The 18248-nt window shown below is 42.0% G+C and overlaps 3 protein-coding genes across 3 annotated transcripts; all 3 read right to left on the bottom strand.

The window, feature by feature from the left end:
- Positions 1 to 6824: 6824 nt before the first annotated feature.
- LOC108650130 (transmembrane protein 209) lies at positions 6825 to 9155 on the bottom strand. The gene is made up of 5 exons (XM_018099248.3): positions 9021 to 9155; positions 8612 to 8958; positions 7828 to 8558; positions 7442 to 7771; positions 6825 to 7377 (listed from the first exon to the last, which is right to left on the bottom strand). The coding sequence occupies exons 1-5, from the start codon at positions 9140 to 9142 to the stop codon at positions 7015 to 7017; spliced, it is 1893 nt and encodes a 630-aa protein (XP_017954737.2). The 5' UTR covers positions 9143 to 9155; the 3' UTR covers positions 6825 to 7014.
- Positions 9156 to 9292: 137 nt separating this feature from the next.
- On the bottom strand, positions 9293 to 10683 carry Or74a (Odorant receptor 74a). Its single transcript, XM_089259326.1, has 3 exons — positions 9756 to 10683; positions 9591 to 9686; positions 9293 to 9532 (listed from the first exon to the last, which is right to left on the bottom strand). Exons 1-3 carry the CDS (start codon positions 10629 to 10631, stop codon positions 9293 to 9295), a joined length of 1212 nt encoding a protein of 403 aa, XP_089115452.1. The 5' UTR covers positions 10632 to 10683.
- A 1200-nt stretch (positions 10684 to 11883) lies between these two features.
- Mip (Myoinhibiting peptide precursor) lies at positions 11884 to 16623 on the bottom strand. Its single transcript, XM_018102514.3, has 2 exons — positions 16332 to 16623; positions 11884 to 12939 (listed from the first exon to the last, which is right to left on the bottom strand). The coding sequence occupies exon 2, from the start codon at positions 12933 to 12935 to the stop codon at positions 12279 to 12281; it is 657 nt and encodes a 218-aa protein (XP_017958003.1). The 5' UTR covers positions 12936 to 12939; positions 16332 to 16623; the 3' UTR covers positions 11884 to 12278.
- Positions 16624 to 18248: the final 1625 nt, after the last annotated feature.

Raw genomic sequence — 18248 nt, 5'->3', positions numbered from 1 at the left:
AATGAAAATAAAAACTAGCATAAATTTGAACATTTTTAAATATTTATTTTTACACACATTTTAAATCGCAGCAAATTGTCTTGAATTTTAGATTCAATTAAATTATTATATATTAATGTTCATAAAATATTAAATTAAAATAATTTTTTAATGCTCTTCATAGTCAATTAACATTTTAAAAATCATTTTAATTTTTAAATTTAATTAAAATGTAATTGAATACATTTTTAAGAAAGAAAAAAAAAACTCTAATTAAAACTTTTACTGCATAAACAGCTAAGCAATTGCTGCGCTCAAATATGTGCTATAAAATACACAACAATAACAACAAAATGCGTAGTAAAATTTAGTTTTAAGTTTATTTTATTAGTTAGGCGCATTTAGGGTTTCTTTGATTATAAACTTTTAGTTGAGGATGGGCGATATGTGAAGCAGATTTTATTGAGGCAGTTGCTTTTATGTGGAAACTTCTTTAAAAGCAAGAAAAAAAAACCTTAAGAGGCAGATAGCGGGACTGTTGTTAAAGGACTAAGCTTTAAGCTGCTGAATAATTAATTTCATCGGCTCACACAGCCAACACAATGGCTCTTATCGAGCCGGCATTGAAAGGAAATCGAATAGTCCTCCTGCACATGTTACTCTAATCCTGATGTCAGCCCTCCCCCTTGCCCGCCCCACACCACACACTCATGTTACGTATACCTTTACGACCCTCCCATTCGTAGGCGGTTCGCCTTGAGCATGTCCGTTATTTTGTTTACAAGAAAACATAAATCTCGACGTATTGAATGAAGTGAAATGGGTGGGGCGCATCCTGCTCTACGGTATGGGCATGTCTGTGTGCGGTCGAAAGGATTGCCGAAACGGTTGCCGTGTGAAATGAAACATATCATCACTTTCGAGAGCCCACACCGCCACACATGTGCGGCATACCGGATGCCTCTATGCCTATGCCAGAAGAGCACGTTCCTGGCTCTCCCTCTCTCTCTCTCTCTCTCTCTCTCTCTCTTTTTATTTATATGTGTGCAGAAAAAAAAGGACTACATGGAGCTACTTTTTTTTTAAAGGGGGGAGGCTAGAATTGAGTGGGGGCCAACTTTGGTTTGTACGCGTCAACTGTGAAATCCTTTTTGACATGCCACGGGCCAGCAAAAGGGGCTTTGACTACGTCTGTCCTCTGCAAAGTGGCCATAAAAAATGGGCCAGCTGGAGCTGGAGTATGAGCTGAGAGCTGGCTGGCCTTTAGATGGAGCAATCCAATTATAAAGAATTTTAAACTATGTACCATGAAGAGGACACTTAAAGTGCACACAAGAACCAGGTTATTAGCGCATTAGTATGTGTGTGCGAGAGTGAGTGAGAGTCTGAGTGTGTGTGTGTGTGTGTGTGTTGAAGCAAGTTATTAAAAAGGAGCAAAGTTGTGAAGGGTCACATCAGTCAAGGGCCAACACAGCTGGGCGCTGTGTATAATACGTTTCGTTTTTTGCGGGTCGAAAGTTGAAGAAAAAATATATAGCAACAATCCATAAAGTAAATGTTGCATTTAAACAAACAAAACAGACAAAGAGTGTGTGTGTGTGATAGAGTGAGAGGGATGGGGAGAGGGGAGGACTGACAGTCAGAGCTGTGACAAACACTGACAGTGACAACTGGCTGCCTGTTTGGTTACTCTGGAATGGCAGCGATCGGAACGAGTAGCAGCAGCTCGTTGATGATGATGATGCTGCCGTTTCCTCCAGCTTCTACCAGCTGCTTGCTTCCATTTGGCAGCGGGCAAAAAAAAAAATTGACATAAGCGGATATGTTACACAGCGCCTTTGCCAGTGTCGTGCGGTGGTGGGGGCGTGGCATGCTATAGGCAGGCGCTGCTGCATGCGACGACCGAGCAGATAAATTAATGCGATTTTTCATGCTACATGTTTGAGTTTGATTTATGCAATTATAGCTCTCACTCTCAGGCTCATTCTACGTCTCTCTCTCTCGAGATTTCTCTCTCTCTCTCTCTCTCTCTCTCTCTTTATGCCTTCTTTCTGCTCTGATATACAGCTTTTGTCAAACATGTCTAAGAGCAGTCATTTTTTATATTTTGATATAAAGCGGAAATGCTTACCATGTTTCCGGTTTGTTACCTACACGCAGACACGCACACACACACGCACACACACACAATTATAGTAAATCCAGCTATTTAGCTGTTGAGCTTGAAATACTCTACCCCAAAATACAAACGGCAGCTGCCAGACGACATCTATTATGCAGCAGTGGCTCAACTAACTGCAGTTGGCACTGCCATACGACTATTTGTTAAAGTCAGCTAACAAAATAAATACCAAAATATAAGTATACGAAATGGTTTTTCTTAAGGAATTTTTGTGGGATTTATAGAAGAAATATTTGAGCAATTGTTTAAAAGATTGTAATTAATAAGTTTAGCTGAAATAGTAAAGGGAAATAATTTGTTTGTATACTAATTACTAGTATATTTAACTCTCTGATTTCATAAAGAAATTAAAATAAAATTTTAAATAAATTCGGAAAATATTCTAACACATTCTAGAATATATATTAGTATATACCAACATATCGTTTGAAAAATTATTAAACTATATACATATATAAATATATTTAGTTGCTCTTGAACAAGTTTATAAAACTATAAAGTAAAATATTTTTATTATAAAAAAATGATTTTGTTTTGATATGGGATTATATGTGTAGCTAAATGTATAATAAAATCTAGGTAAAACCAAATCTTATATGTGATCAATATTATGTGAGTATTTTGATTTTGTTACCTCAAATCTCTTCTTATATTTACTTTTCAATCAATTATTTTTTTCATATTTTCATCTAGTTACTTTCAATTAGTTTAAGCCTTTTGCCACTCGTATTATGCCACTTGAGATCGACAAGCTTTCGATTTTAATTGCCTGTTCGCTTGGGCAACAGAGCCATCGAGTTCCCCAGGGAAGAGTATTGAATGCCCAGCAGCTGGCTGGCGCAGCAGCAACAAGAGGATCAATATGGAGCGGTAAGACTCAACTTGAATTGGCAGCCACGTTAATTTGTCATGGCATTTGGCTGTGGTCAGCACACACAGACACACACACACACATACACACAGGCACACCCATCATACTATATAGCATATTACACAACAAGTGATTCTCTTTTTTGCTCGCCCAGTGCTCAAATCAGAGTCGTTGTATGCGTGCTCGTACCTGTAATCTGGACAACAAATCCGATTAAATGCAAATGCTGATGTATGTGTGTGTGTGTGTGTGTGTGTGTGTGTGTGTGTGTGTGGCAGCAAGTGGCATGCAGCTTAGTTGCGTAAGTTATCAGCAACGGTATTGAAGACCAAAGCAGCAGCAGCAGCAGCAGGAGCAGCAGCAACTGAAGCAGCATTAGCATCAGCGGTTGCTTTGCAGCATCTAATTTGAAGATGACACCTGGGCAGGTGTGTGTGTGTGGCAACTGCAGCAATGCGCATTTGGCGGCTTCTAATTATTATTTCAATAGCTAAGCTCCGGGCACTCTGCATTTGCATGGGGCTTGCCATGAAGGCACTCATATGCTCCGGCTGCCAATAGATAAGCAGCATGGCTTAAATTTCCCCGGCCCGAATAGCTGCTAGAAAAACTCAGTTTGGCCATTAACGCAAAGAACGTGAATTAAAAAGGTGTGGAAAATGAAAGCGAAAACGAAAAACTGTGGAGGTAAGAGAAATGTGAAATGCTCTATTAAAGAAGCTTAAAGTAAGCCAAGTATTACCGTTAAAGCAGATATCGTCTATAGACCTTTCAGTTATAGATAAGGCATTTCCCATTGCCAGAAACTGTTATTGAAACTTTACATATTCCACCATTAGATTTTAGTACATACAACGCTTAGTCTTAGACTAAGCGTTACACATTCGCTAAACCTATTCGAATGCTCGACTCGTAGGGTATGTATAAAACTGGGAAATGACAGCCAATTGCTATGCCAATTCCTCTATGAGGACAGACAGCGCGCCCAATGAAGTTCCTGGGAAAACGCGCAACTGCGTGTAGTTAGAAAGTGGGCGGGGCTATATCCATATATACATATATATAGAGACAACACACAAGTCGACGACTTTTTAAAGCTCTCGGCGTCTGCACTACACAAATTGCTTGTTTAAAAAACAAGCTGAAAGAGGAATAAAAAATAAATGAATAAAAAAAAATGAAATGAAACTGCGGCAAATATTTGTTCAACATTTAAGCATCGACATTATCATCATTGTCGCAAGTTTGTTTGGCTTCGCATCAGAATTTTATGGAGCGCACAAATATGAGACAGGATCAAGAACGAGCAGCATGTGGACTAGGCAAAGGGCAAGGGAGCAGCCGAGAGGCCGAAGGGAACGGGCACTAGACGCTGCTCTGGTAAAAATAAAAATGCCACTTCCGTTTTATTTGCGCAAAATTAAATAAACCGAAATATGGGCAACCATATTGGCGCATAATAGGAAAAATATTTTGTTCATTAATGTGGCACCCCGCCCCCCCAAACGAGCCGTAGATGGAAAGCAACTGGAGAAAGGGAGCAAAAAGTTAGAGAGAGAGAGAGAGAGGGAGAGAGCAGAAAACTTGTGCACGACTTGAAGCTGCGCTGGGAGAGCTATGTAAATTAGCCTGAGCTGAAAGTGAGTAAGTAAAGGTAGCTTAGATATAACTGTGTGTGTGTGGTACTGCATGTTAATTAACTTTTAGCATAGAGAGAATGGTTCTGGTAGAGTATTCTATACACTATACAATATTTTCCTATGCTATACGCCATCTTATAATACATATGTATTATACAGTCTAGTCTAGCTGGACTAGGCTAAGATATATTATTATATTTTAGAAGATATAACACTTGTCTGTACTATACCATAATAATTTAGATTGTATATTAAGACTTTAAACTAGGTTCTATATAGTTCTTTGCTTTATTGACTAAGATATAGAATATATATGCACTATAGATATATATATATAGCACCAACAATTCCTTCAGTTTTCATATACCCAACTTATACACGCTTAACAGGGTATACCAAAAGTAAAAATAAATAAGCAGCCAACAAAAAAAACCCAAGAACAGAAGGGAAAGAGGAAAAATAGAAAAAAAAGGAAAGCCGAAAAGTAAAAGCTTTGCCACTAGCCAGTTTATTGTGTACAAACATTTTGCGACAGGACAACAGCGTGCAGGATATTTATATATATACATACGTACATATATATATAAATACATATATATAAACTTTTTTTTTTGGTGGAGTGACTGGCGGAATAATATTAAATCGAAGTTTTGTGTAAGCCGATTGAATATAACAAGCAATTCGAATCTCGTTTCAGTTCTTTTAAAGTGTTTTTTATTTAGCACAGCTAAGAGAGAGAACGGGAGTGGGAGTGGGAGAGGCAGCTCTAGACCTGAAGGTGAAATCCATCTGCTGCCTATGGGAAGCCAGCGAGCCGCACTAATCAACACAATTACGGTGCAGCCGAAGGAAAACTTTTCTAATTGGATATGAAGACGCGCACATGCGTTTCTTTAAAAGAAAAAAATTTGTTAACCTGCTCGTGGGGGGGGGTCTACCACACAATTTGGCGGCGAAAATGCCAAGCGAGCGAGTGGGGCAGAGGTAGAGAGACAGCTAGCGAGAGCGCAAGAGAGACAGCCAGGCACACCCAATCCCCTGTACGCTGAAATGCTTTGACAAATTATTTTTAAGCCAATTTACAAGTTGAGAAAAAGTATCAAGAAAACATATCACCCAGGCGAAGGTGATGGGGTGTGTGTGTGAGTGTGTGTGTGTAGGTAAAGCAAACATAATGCGAGGGATAAAAGTGTAAAGTTGACAACCCAAGCACATTACTCACCCGAGGTGCCAGCTACAACGACGACGGCATTAAAATAACCAACCAAGCGATTCAACGTCAAATGAACAAAGAGCTTGAAACAGAAACAGGCTAACCGAAGCGCCGTTGCCTGCCAGCCGCCAGCCGCCAGCCAGCCAGCCTGCCGTCTAAAATGAGCATGGCCAAGAAAAATGGCCATGCAGGAGGAGCACAAGCCACGAGCAAAGCAAAGGCAAAAGCAAACACAGAGCCAGGCAGTCAACAGCCGAGAGCCAATGCCACATGGCGTTAAGTGTATGCAGCCGTAGGTAGTCAAGAGTTCATGTCAGTCGCTGGTTCTACTCTTTCTCGGCTTTCTCCGGTTCTGGCACATGATGCCCCGTGTTGGCCAGCCAGCATTTTCTGCAAACGCTTTTCTTAAGCTCAACAAAATGACGACACTCATTGCCGGAAGCCATTAATTTTGTCACTCTCCTCGAACTGTGTTGTATTGGAGCTGCCACATGGGAGTTATCGTAGTAGTATAGTGTCGCCTTCTCTTTTTGGGCCATTGACCAGTCACCAGCACACAGTATATACACACACATATGTGTGTGTGTGTGTATGTAGTATATATTGAAAATCATGAAAAAGCAATTAAAGTTCTGCACCTGTGCCCGACCACGGCTTGACAGTCATTGTGTGTGTGAGCTAACTGACTTGGGTGAGGTCCAAGGCATAAGTTAATTGTTGGCAAAGCGCAGACCGCAATGACCGCAAGGATAACAGCAACAGCAACAGCAACAGCAGTAACGGATGGCGCCCGCTCAAAAGTTCACATGACACTTTGATGATGATGCATTGTGGCCAGCAGCAAGCAGCGTGCCGCAGCGACTGCTCTGACCGCAAAAACCGCGCACATGTTTACAGTTGCATGTGTATGTGTATGTTGTTGTCGTCTTGGCAATTGACTTAATAATTACAATGCATAATTTAATAGTTCAATATGCGGTGCTATGGCTTGTCCAGCCAGTGTAACAATAAACGTACATATATAAATAATTATAAATTTTTTTAGTTGTGTGTGTGTGGGTGTGCCGGTCATGCCACTACACCGGCCAAGTCCAGAAATGCCTATAAATGTCTCTATCTAGCTAGTTGTTCAGTCTCCGATTACGCACATTATGTTAATGCCGCTCTTGCCCAAATTGACGCCTTCGAGCATCGATTCCTGATGGCTGCGCATATAAATCAGGAACTGTATGATAACATAAAACAAATTGTTGCGATCATTGGCGCAATTGTGCAGCTCCTTTTCGCTGATGAAATTGAACTTCGGCTTCAGCTGAATGTTCGTCACGAGTATGGCGCAGTGGGCCTTGTTATTAACAGCTTTTATAATCTCTTTGGTGGAGCGTTTCTCCTCGCGTATAAGCACATAGCGTGAGTAGAAGGGACGGCCGCCACCCTGCGGCAGTGGCATCAATTGGCTGTCAAAGTAAACGCAGAACAGATGGAACACTATCTGGAAGGACATATCAAGAACAGTATTAAAGGTCATTCAAGGCATATTCCCAGAGTTCACTTACTGCTGCGTCTGTGGGCAGATGGGTGCCCCACACTTTGCCTTTGTACGAATCGCCCGAGTTCCAGCGATAGTCGCCCATGCAAGAGCCCTCCGCAAGATCTCTAATGCGCTGGACCAGATACTCTTGATTGGTGAAGGTGTCTAGAAATGGAAACAGCAGCGGTAGCATGGGCGCGCAGCTCTGCACGAATTGCTGATTCTCTGCCATCTTGCGCAAGCGTTCGAGACCCACGGCGCCAATCTTGAAGTCGCTAAGGCCACGCTGACGAAAGATTTCGTCCATGTTATCAATCTGCTTGACTAGGCGCTGCAATATGGTCGTCGAGATCCACTAAGAGCAAAGATTGCTTAGAAATGGAAAACTGATAGCATAGTAACTATTCTTACATATCTGAGATTGCTTATATACTGCGTCAGCTTAGCAGTTGAGATGTGCTTGATGACCTCCGAGTTGCTATCCTTGAATGGAACAATGCCAAAGTCTTCGATGGACGAGGGCGCATTCTCTGTGGAGGGCACTGGCGCTGGTGCCAATTGATAGATGGTACGCTTCAGCATAAAGGCAGCATTATTGCAATAGTTCCAAAACGAATTGGTTGCGCCCATGTTCTGCATCGTTGATGTATCTGCCATTTCGGCATAGCTACGCTCCCTCTCCAGCTCTGCCCTTCGCATCAATGCGGGCAGCTTTCGCACGTCAGTGGGAAAATCGTCGCGACAAACTTCCGCATAGGGCGACATGTAGACGGAGTCGTTGCTCACATTGGTGGCATTGAGCGAGCTATTTCCAACCATGGAGCGATTGTAGGAATGATTGCCCATGGAGCAATTGAGGGATTGATTGTCCATGGAGCGATTGTGGGATTGATTGCCCATGGAGCGATTGTGAGATTGATTGCCCATGGAGCGATTGTAGGACTGATGGAACTGTTGCTGTTGCTTCGTTCTTTGCTGAAGCGGGCTGCGCGTTGGACTAACACTGCGGCGAGCCGACTGCGAGTTCCAGCGGGAGTCTTCGAATGAAGAGTGCCAATTGATAATGGGTCCTGGGAGATCGTCATATTCCGGAGCACACGCACTCGGCTTTGACAGATTCTTTGCGCATGGAAAGGTATTATCTAAAAGTGCAACGTATTTATCGATGGTATGATAGTTTGCATTATTTCCTTACCATTTCCTTCGTCCAGCAGACACCGTTGCACTTCCGTTACGCACAGTGGTGTGCTGTCAATGCAGAGCCACCAAAAATATTTTCCAACACAAGCGGCGACGCTGAGGGAGATGCAAACGGCAACTGAGAATTCGACTTGATACCATAGGGTTTCGCGCATCGAGAGGCATGTTTGCCACAGATCGGCACAGATCAATGTCAACAAAACTACGTTAATAAAACCCCATTTCAAATAGTTTCTGGCCTCTACACGTTTCTGGCGATGCTCCAAGCTTTCCTGCACATTGATGCGAGACAGTTGCCGGCTTTGCTGTTTTTGGGCAACAGGGCTGCGTAAACTTGGGGAGCTGCAAATAGCGATAAATGTACATCAAACAAGTTTATCAGTTGTAATAAAACCAAAGTTTACCATTTATTGCCAGAGAAATTCATATTTTGCAAAAAATAGCCTCGCAAAATGTGTGTTTCCAAAATAAAATGCCATAAATTGGCGGCCTCAAAAAGTGTGTACACATTAAATGGTGGATACATATGTTATCGATAGACTGACGCGATAAATATTTGTATGGTAACTCTATAAAAACAGTCGGCACCGTCACAAAGCTGACTGCTACAAGGCGCCAATTTGAATTATTTAACGCATCGAAGTTAGAAAAGTAAAATATGAAAATGCGCCTTGTATTATCTGAAACAAATTGATAAATATAATAATATAAATTGAATAGCTAAACAACTTACCTTAAGCACGGCAACTAAAGTGACACGAAAGTAGTTTAAGCCCGTTAAACAATAAGCGCGACAATTTATTTCAATGGCCAACGTGATGACCTTCATAAGTTGAACATTTTCAGATGCATTGCTCGACTTGTGGATGATCTGCTCCCACTCGCAGCTGTAGTACATAAGGCTCAACCGATCCGTCTGTAAATTCAGTTTAATTATGTAAATATTTGAGATTTAAGGCGAGTAAGAAACTAACTGTTGTGTAGACAGTCGAGCCAAGCATGCCCAGAGCTAAGAGTTCGCAGAGCTTCGCTACGAACCACACGATGTAAACAATATTTGCCAATGGATTCTGCCGAGAAGAGATGGTGTGATGAAGCAAGTGTATTATAAGGATTCAATGTTTTTCAGAGAAATATACCGTATATGCCTTATATCCCATGGCACACAGCAGGGCAGCGCTGAATGCAAACAATATGAATATACGAAAACTGAATTCCAATTCCATTTGTTCGCCAAATTGATTCAGAGCAGTATTGCGTCGCAGTATATGGACGACTGCTCTTCTATATTTCGCTGAGATCTCCGCCGGGTGTGCGCTCTCCAGCAAATGTTGGGCCACTCGATGGAGATCTCGTGCCAAGAGCTTGTACCGCGCATTCAGGTGCATCATCAGCTCTCCGAGCACATTCAGCTCCCCAAAGAGCATCGAGGTTATGATAATGCCCACCCAGTAGTTGGCGCAGATCAGTGGTATGTAGAAATACAGCTTCGTGTTGTCGAACAGATAGACTTGCTTATAGAGCATTTCCCTACGGTGGTGAATGATGTTCTGCACGGGCACAATCAAGAAGTTCAGCAGGGCCATCAGATAGACCACCGAGTTGAGGCGTGTGGCCAGCATCTGCCTCTGTATGCGAGCGAAGACCACAGGCTCCGCTTCCTCCGTCACATAGATATCCGCATAGTATTTCTGCAGCAGGCGCTTGAAGGCGTCCTTTCTCACGGCCAGCTGGAAGCCGCGGATCTGCAGCTCGAGGAGCACCAGATATGTGGGCATGCCCGTCAGCATCTTGTTGATATCCTTTCTATTGGCCAGGCAATAGTGCATATCCACTTCGTTGTGCAGGCAGAATACCAGAAATCCCACAAAGATGACGAAGCGCTCGAGCAGCACCACGCGACGACTGACGCCATCCTCCAGGGGCCAGACGATGTGATTGAGCCGCCGGTACAGGGCCAGAGGCCAAGACATTGGCGCAGGCCTGCCATCTCTGAGGCGTGGCAAATACCTCATAGCTGGACTTGACTCGATAAACTGTTAGCCCCCGCAGCATAAGCCAACTATTTATACTCGAAACCCAATCAAAACTAATTGCTGTTAGATATTTCTAAATTATTCATAGTTCGTATTTAATGAGTGCCTTGAGCGAGTCATGAAAATAAATAAACAAAATTAAATTTGTGCGTTTTAATTGTGTTAAATATTGAATTTTTATATTTTCATTAATGAGCTTAAAATAAATAATTAATTATTGTGTACTATTAATTCATGTTACAAGAGGGAAGTTCTCAATGAAACATGTTCAATTCACAGCTGAATGAACGGCACGAGATGGTATGGAACGCAATGGAATTGAAACTAAAGCAGTCCCAAAACAGAGAGCTATTTTTATAGGTTGATTTCTAAAGATATTTGACAACGCGCATTGGAATCCGAGTCAAGGCAATAGCAATATGCAGTCGTTAAGACTTTGTTAGCCAAATTTTAAATAAGCTAAGATTTTGCTTTCAAAGACATGAAATCATAATAATAATAATTTATAAATTTATAGTTCTAAATTATAAAATTTATTTGAGTGTTTTAGAGCATTACATATATTTTATATTTACAAATGAAGCGAAATTTTCATTCAAATTTAGCTTTAATCACTTTATAGCTATCAATACTAAATAAATAAGCAGTGTTATTTGAGCCACCTGACTTAGTTTTGTGGATGGCAGGATATTGACATCATCAACAGGAGAGACGAGCAACCTGACAGAATATGTGTGAGCATTATGCCCATAAGGGTACTGGAAATATATTTATATATTCAGTAAATACATTAGAGTCGGGAAAGTATTGATAGTATCATCCTTGAAACAATTAAAGCCCCACACATACGTCATAAGTAAGTCCCATAATGCACAGCCCTTCAATTTCTTATTGGATTTTATCAGGTGCACGTTTTCCAATCAGATTCCAGCTAAAATCCCAATTCAAATAAAACAAGAAATTCAGGCAATTGTATATTGATGGATTTTCGTTAATTTATTCAGATAATTTGATTTAGTCATATATATATATACTCATATATATATATATTTACACATATATGTATGTATGTATATAGTAATTGCAATGCTTTTGTTTCCTGGTATGTATACGTATTTAAAAAATATGCACAATTCGATTAACTAAGTTAAGGTTTTTCCTTGTTTCTAGAAACTAGTGTCATGCTCCGAGTTTCAACTTGGTATAGGTGTGTGTGTGTGTTTGTGCTTCGATTATATACTTGGATTATAATACTGGCTTCAGCTACCAAAAAGACATAAATATATATTTATATATATCATATATACTTAGGCAAATTACAAATACTTTGGTAATGTTTCATTTTTTGATTAATCTTCTTCTTCTTCTTGTTGTTGTTGTTGTTTTTGTGGCGAGCGCTTTCATACATTTTCGGAATTCGACCCACATCCTTGGTTTTTTGTAGTTTTTCTTTTTTATTTTTTGCTAGAACATCGAGAGACTCTACTGGGGAAATAAGTTATCTTAGATTTCGTATATTTGTATACACAGATATTTGATATTCATATATGTATATGTATGTATTTAAGTGTTGCATCCATTGGTATTTTGTTGCCTATGTGTGTGCGTGGGGTGGGCGAGTTTAGTTTAGTTGTTGAGGGAGCGCTTGCCCCAGCCAGCGTGCAGCTTCTGCCATTGATCGCGCTTGCCCCACATGCCCTTCAGATTGTTCCAGGTGGGCTCGCGCTTGCCCCAGGCACCTCGAAACTTGTTCCAGCCCTGTGCCTGACGCCGCTTGCCCCAGGCAACGTTCATGTTCTTCCAGGCGCGCTTCTCCATGCCATTCTCCGAGTTGAACTCATCGCCGTCTTCAAGGGAATTCGATGGCTGTTGCTGCTGCTGCAGTTGTTGTTGCTGCTGCTGCAGTTGCTGCTCCTGATTGTTGCTGGCCCAGCGCTCGAAGGTGTTCCAGTCGATGGTGTTGGTGCCGTCGGTGATGACCAGCGGCACAAAGTGCCCCGTCATATAGATCGAATCATCCATTTCCAGGGCAGCCGGATCGCTCGACGAGCGCTTGCCCCAGGAGCTCTGCAGCGATTGCCAAGCGCGTTTGTTGTTGTAGAGATCATTGTCGCCCAGTTGCTCGACCACCTGATCAGTGAGTCCCGTGGCGGCCAGCTCGTTGTTGTTGCCACTCTGGCCACTCGCCATGGCCGCAGCCCGGCTGCTGTGCAGGAAGAGCAGCAGCAGCAATAGCCCGAAGCTCTGCGTCGCGCAACTCGAGCTGATTCCCGACTCAGCCATGTTCCTGCAAGGCAAGAGACTAAATGTGAATATGAAGTGAAAAATGTGAAAAATTGAAACATTGTGTGGGTAACAGAGGCGGGAAAAGTGCGTGGATCAATTAAGTTAAAGCGCCGTGTTGCCCTGTTTTCCCCAGGGGCACGCAGTGAGTGCCGTTTCTGTTGCTCCTCCTGCTGTTGCTGCTACTCCTGCTACTCCTGCTGCTGCTGCTATTGCTGATGTTGTTGGCAATCATTTCCGCCTACGCCTCAAATTACAGCAACAAGCGTAACGATTTAGCTAAATAACCACTCTAATTGAAAGCGGTGGGGCGGCCGAGCAGCCGGCCCGGCTGTCCAACCACTCAACTCCCGGTGGCAGGCCAAGTTCGAATGCCAAATGCCAACCGCTGCGCTAAAAGCCAACAGCGCATAACAGTTACAATTTATGGCCTATTAATGGGCTATTGCAGCTCGGCAAATGAGCCAGAGGTAGAGGTAGCTCGCGGTAGGCGGCAACAGCGAACTCCAAAGGCAGGCATTATAATGATAATACGCATTCGCCGCATTGTACCACACGGATTTTTAACGCCAGCCCAAAAAAATGCATGAGTGTGTGTGTGTGGGTGTGTATGAGTGTATCAGTGTGTGTGTGTGGGTGCTTTAAAAGCGATACTGTATAATGATAGTAAAGCTTATGGATATGTTTGCTGTTGTACTTAAGTGGCTGCGAATTGCACTTGCACTTGAGAGAGACCTTAGAGAGAGGGGGAGAGAGGCGGGAGATAAGGATGGGATGTGATGCTGCTTGGCACTGTTTGCGCTTGCTGCTTAAGAGGTTCAACTTATGCGCTGTCAGAGCTCTGAAACAAGCAATCACATGCGTATACACTGCCAGAAATGGGTGGTTCGGGTGGTTTCTGTGTGGCTTGCGATATATCGATTACAATAAAACTTGAATTAATTATAAGCCTTTGAAAGTGAATGACTATACTCGTAAGTTTTTGGTCAGACTAAAGTCTTTAGAGTGGTATTTAGGCCTTTGATATTGCTCACTCTACTAAATTTCCCTTTGCTCAGATTTTTCAGAAATCTGTTTATGCTTTGCCAACATTTCATAACTTCATTTAGTTAACAACTTAACTAATCGACTAGCAGCTGCCATAAATATATGCATATCATCCAGCGAGCTGCTTCACTGAGCTAATTACGGACATTACACACTGTAAGCCAGCCGTAATAAAACAAAAAATTCCAAAGAGTAAAGGGCTTTTCCCAGGTTCTCGAAAAGAGCGCAGCCATTACCACATACATATCAGAGGGAGTTAATATAGTCCCATCATGAGGCAGCGGGCGGAGCGGCAACTGGAGAAGGAGGCGTGACCTTATCGCTATCTAATCGAAGCGGGCGCCGATTAAACGATGCTTTCACATTGTTGCTTTACGGCAAATGTGGCTGGGATTGGAAAGTTAATTGGAGAGTCAACGGGCTGCTGCTGCAGTTGGTCGTGCTGCCCGGATCTTGGCTCTTGGCTCTTGACTGATTGTCGACGGGGTTTTGGCTTTGGTTTTATGCTGTCTTAGTTTGCATTTAATTTGTGCGCTTGTCGTTGATTGATTGACGTCCAGGATGAAAGTTTTAGCGGCTTTGCGTTAAATTATAATAGATAGCAACGTCGTTTCGATAGGGCACGCATCAAATTTTATGACCACACACACACACACACGCACACCGACTCGTTGGGGGCAAAGGGCAATCGTTCAACTGGGAGCCAGAGTCAGCACGTTCTGTAATTGAAATTAACTGAAAATATATTTATGGCCGTGTTAGGGGCTGACATGCCAGTGAATTGTGTTGGCTGAACCTCGAGCTCTTAGCCAACTCCGAGTGGCCTGTATTATTCAGCAGCTGCTGTCCAGGCATTATTCACGCTCGTGTCGCCCGGTTGACAAGCACAGGTACTTCTTCAGCATCTTCTTCGACTGATGCGACTGCTTGAGCCGGGGCACATCCTTTGCAGCGCGAGCTGCTTGAAATAAATGTGCCCAATATGCGTATGTACATATATATAGCGCATTTCGCTCGCTGTTAGTGTGCGGAGGCGTTGGTGTTTTCGAGAGGCGTGTCTCGGCTGGCGCTCTACTATTCATTGCGCCCTTACTCGAGCAGGCAACGCCAATATTTGCCAAAGGATGGCGTTCGCCTATAAGTATTTTGTTTAAATAGGTACGAAGGCTTTCGTCCCACGTTTCGACGACATTTCATTTGAATAAAAATCATCGCGCCTCGAACACGCAACAACGAAAGCTCGTGAATAAACAGAATATCCACAGAAGTGTAAATAAATTTACTAGAGAACCCAGCTACGGGGGCTTAGGAGCTTTTTTTATTTCTTACTCTTTTTTTATTTGTGGTGGTATGTCGGTTTCGGAGCCTTTTTTCTCTACTCCCCTGCCCGCACTGCAGCTGTTCGTGGCAGGCTTTCGATTTTCTGCTAATGTCTTCATTTTGACTGCCTAATATTTCAATTTTTTAATGCCCACAAATTTGCCTCTCGAGTTTATATACAGTAAACATATTTAGCTTAGGCTGCGTCATTCCACCAGCAAATATGTCAAATGAGCTCACGCTAATAACTAAGTAAATTCACTTTTAAGGAATTCACATTTGATATATTATTATAGAAATTAAATAAATAGTTGATGTTCAAGCTCTTGATAATGAATTTTAATATATTGTCGAAGTTATATTCGAACTCTTCAAATAAATTTAATATAATTTAGGCAATAGTTAAAAAACTTAAAATATGCTAGAGCTTCGAGTTATATAGATTAAATTGGCAAATAAAATTTTAAAATGTTTTAAATATATATATAAATATATTTTGTTTTTTTTTTTTTGAATACTTTTTAAAGTAGAAAAATAAAATAAAATAAGTTTTAGACATTAGGTCATACATTTATGTATGTATATATTCTAAATTATTGTGTATATATTTTTTAGTCATATCTAAATTATTTTTGTTGTTTGTATTTTGTTCTTCTTTTTTTAATAATTAAAAAGGAAAAATTTAAAGGCAGATATTAAATAAACTATTGCCCCTACTATTTTTAAGCCTCAAATACTTAATTTTCATTTTTGTTGAGAAAGTATCCATATTACTCTATTTTCTACTTAGGATTTTGTTATTATTATTATTTTCTTTAATTATTAATTTATGTTATATTTGCAGAGTAAGACAGATAACCTAAAAAATTGGCTATGGATGGACTTTCGGGATTCGCAAATATATATTATTTTTATATAAAATGAATTTTCAAATCAAATTCAATTAAAACTTTATTTTCTAGCCTAAACACTTTTCAAATGTTTTCCATGGCACCTATTACCCATATGCATTTCCCGTAATCGACTCACCTGTATGCTTGATTATTTGATTGTATTTGAAATGCCGGAAATGTTGCCTCGACTTCCGCTGTTTGTGGTCTATGCGTCGAGTGCGGTAGAGATCTGAATACGCACGCGTTCTATTACACTATAAACTTGGTTAAGCACGTGAAATGACTTTTATAACTGAATTTGTGGCAGCTGCAATTCAATTAGAACTGCTTTCGATGGACTGCCTCGTTGCTTTTCGCTTGGCACTGCGCTGCGGCTCGAATGTCTGCGCAAACCTGTTGATCAACTGTTAATGATACGCAGCTTGGCCGCGACGCCCGTTTATAAATCAAAACGGAAGCGAATCGCGACACGATTGCACCATACGAACGTGACACACGAAGTGCTCACACACACACACACACGCACACACAAGCGAGCGCACGCACACGCATAGAGTGAGAGAGACATGCACACAATAGCGAGCTTTGTGTCGCGCAGCTGGCGACTGCAGCAACGGAAGTGGCCCAAAAAGTGTTGCCTACTTAGTGGGGCAGTCAACAAAGCGTCCATGTCCCCGGCTACTGCTTTAACTTGCTTCCAGCGCACCACCTCCTACCCTTGGTGGCTCTTCCTGTCACCGCTACCGCTTGTCCTGCTCCTACTTTTAGCTCCCTCCCCCCGCCAATGGGGCCGTTTGACGAAGCGAACGCATTGCGCGCTGAAGTTGATGGCACACATGCGCGCCTTTGCAATGTTTATTTGCCATCCCCTGGGAGACGCACACGCACAGGCACATGCACACATATACATATATAGATGTGACCACGCGTAGGCTCATTCAAATTCATGTGCATGCTCCATTTGGTTAAGCTTTAGCCCGCCCCCAACCGCTGCCCATCCCCTGCTACTTAGGCTTAGCCAACGCCCATTGCTGACCTTTAATATTGAATGTACTTGTAACGCGAATCGATGGCCTGCAATTGCATTTCTTGGCCACACACCAATTGATATATAATGTGTTTTTCTTTTCCCATTTCGGGTGAATTTGCGCACAAGTAAAAACCCTTTTAGAGCTTCATGAATATTTATGACTGCCAGATGCAGAGCAGCGGAGCTGTTGCTTGTCTCTTTTCTCCTCTTTTCCACTTTTTTCCCTTGCAACATTTCAAAAACGTTTCTTCAATTACGAACGCAACCTTTGATACGGACGATTGTGTATCACTGTGTGTGGTTGTGTGTGTGTGCATGTTTGTCTCTTTTGGATATCAACAGGTTTTCATTTGTGCCATTTGATAGCCACTCTGGTTGAGGACGGCAAATAAACGATGATGGGAATATTTATGACAGTGCCACCTCTACCTGTGCGTATAATGAATGGGTTATGGAGCAGGCGGCGTCGCACGTACGGGCATATCACACCCATCGCTCAACCGATAAGGAAGGCTGGTTGTGGCCCTTACGTAGTTACTAATTGATTTTGCCACTGATAAATTGGTTCGGAATAATGCTATCATCAAATTGTAGACAGCTCTACATGTGTTTTTTCTGATTGGTCTTCGAGTGCGGCAATTGTAAATCATTTGTCACTTACATGGAAAATACTAATTGACTTTGGCCTATTTCTTGCTACCCTATAATACTCGAAATTATGTTATTAAATCGAAATCATGGCTTTAATGTTCATCTAGCTGCAGCTGCAGTCATGCCCTGCTGCACGCGTTGAAGCCCTGCTTGTTGGCCAACTGTTGACCTCTCCGCCTTCCGGCCCCCACCACACACAAACATATTTACTCTTTGAAATGGACACATTTCTAAAGGAATACCCTTGGTGCTTTCATTGTAAGATGAAGTAGCAGACGCTGTTGGCAGCTAATAATAATTTGTTTGCACTTTGCATATGCCAGCTGGCATCAAAACTCAATCACAATGTGGGCAGCCGGAACCGAACGAATG

This window comes from Drosophila navojoa, chromosome 4 (genome assembly GCF_054131105.1).
Source record: "Drosophila navojoa isolate 15081-1374.11 chromosome 4, UAZ_NAV_1.0, whole genome shotgun sequence".
Lineage (NCBI taxonomy): Eukaryota > Metazoa > Arthropoda > Insecta > Diptera > Drosophilidae > Drosophila > Drosophila navojoa.
This window is presented reverse-complemented; position numbering and strand designations above follow the sequence as displayed.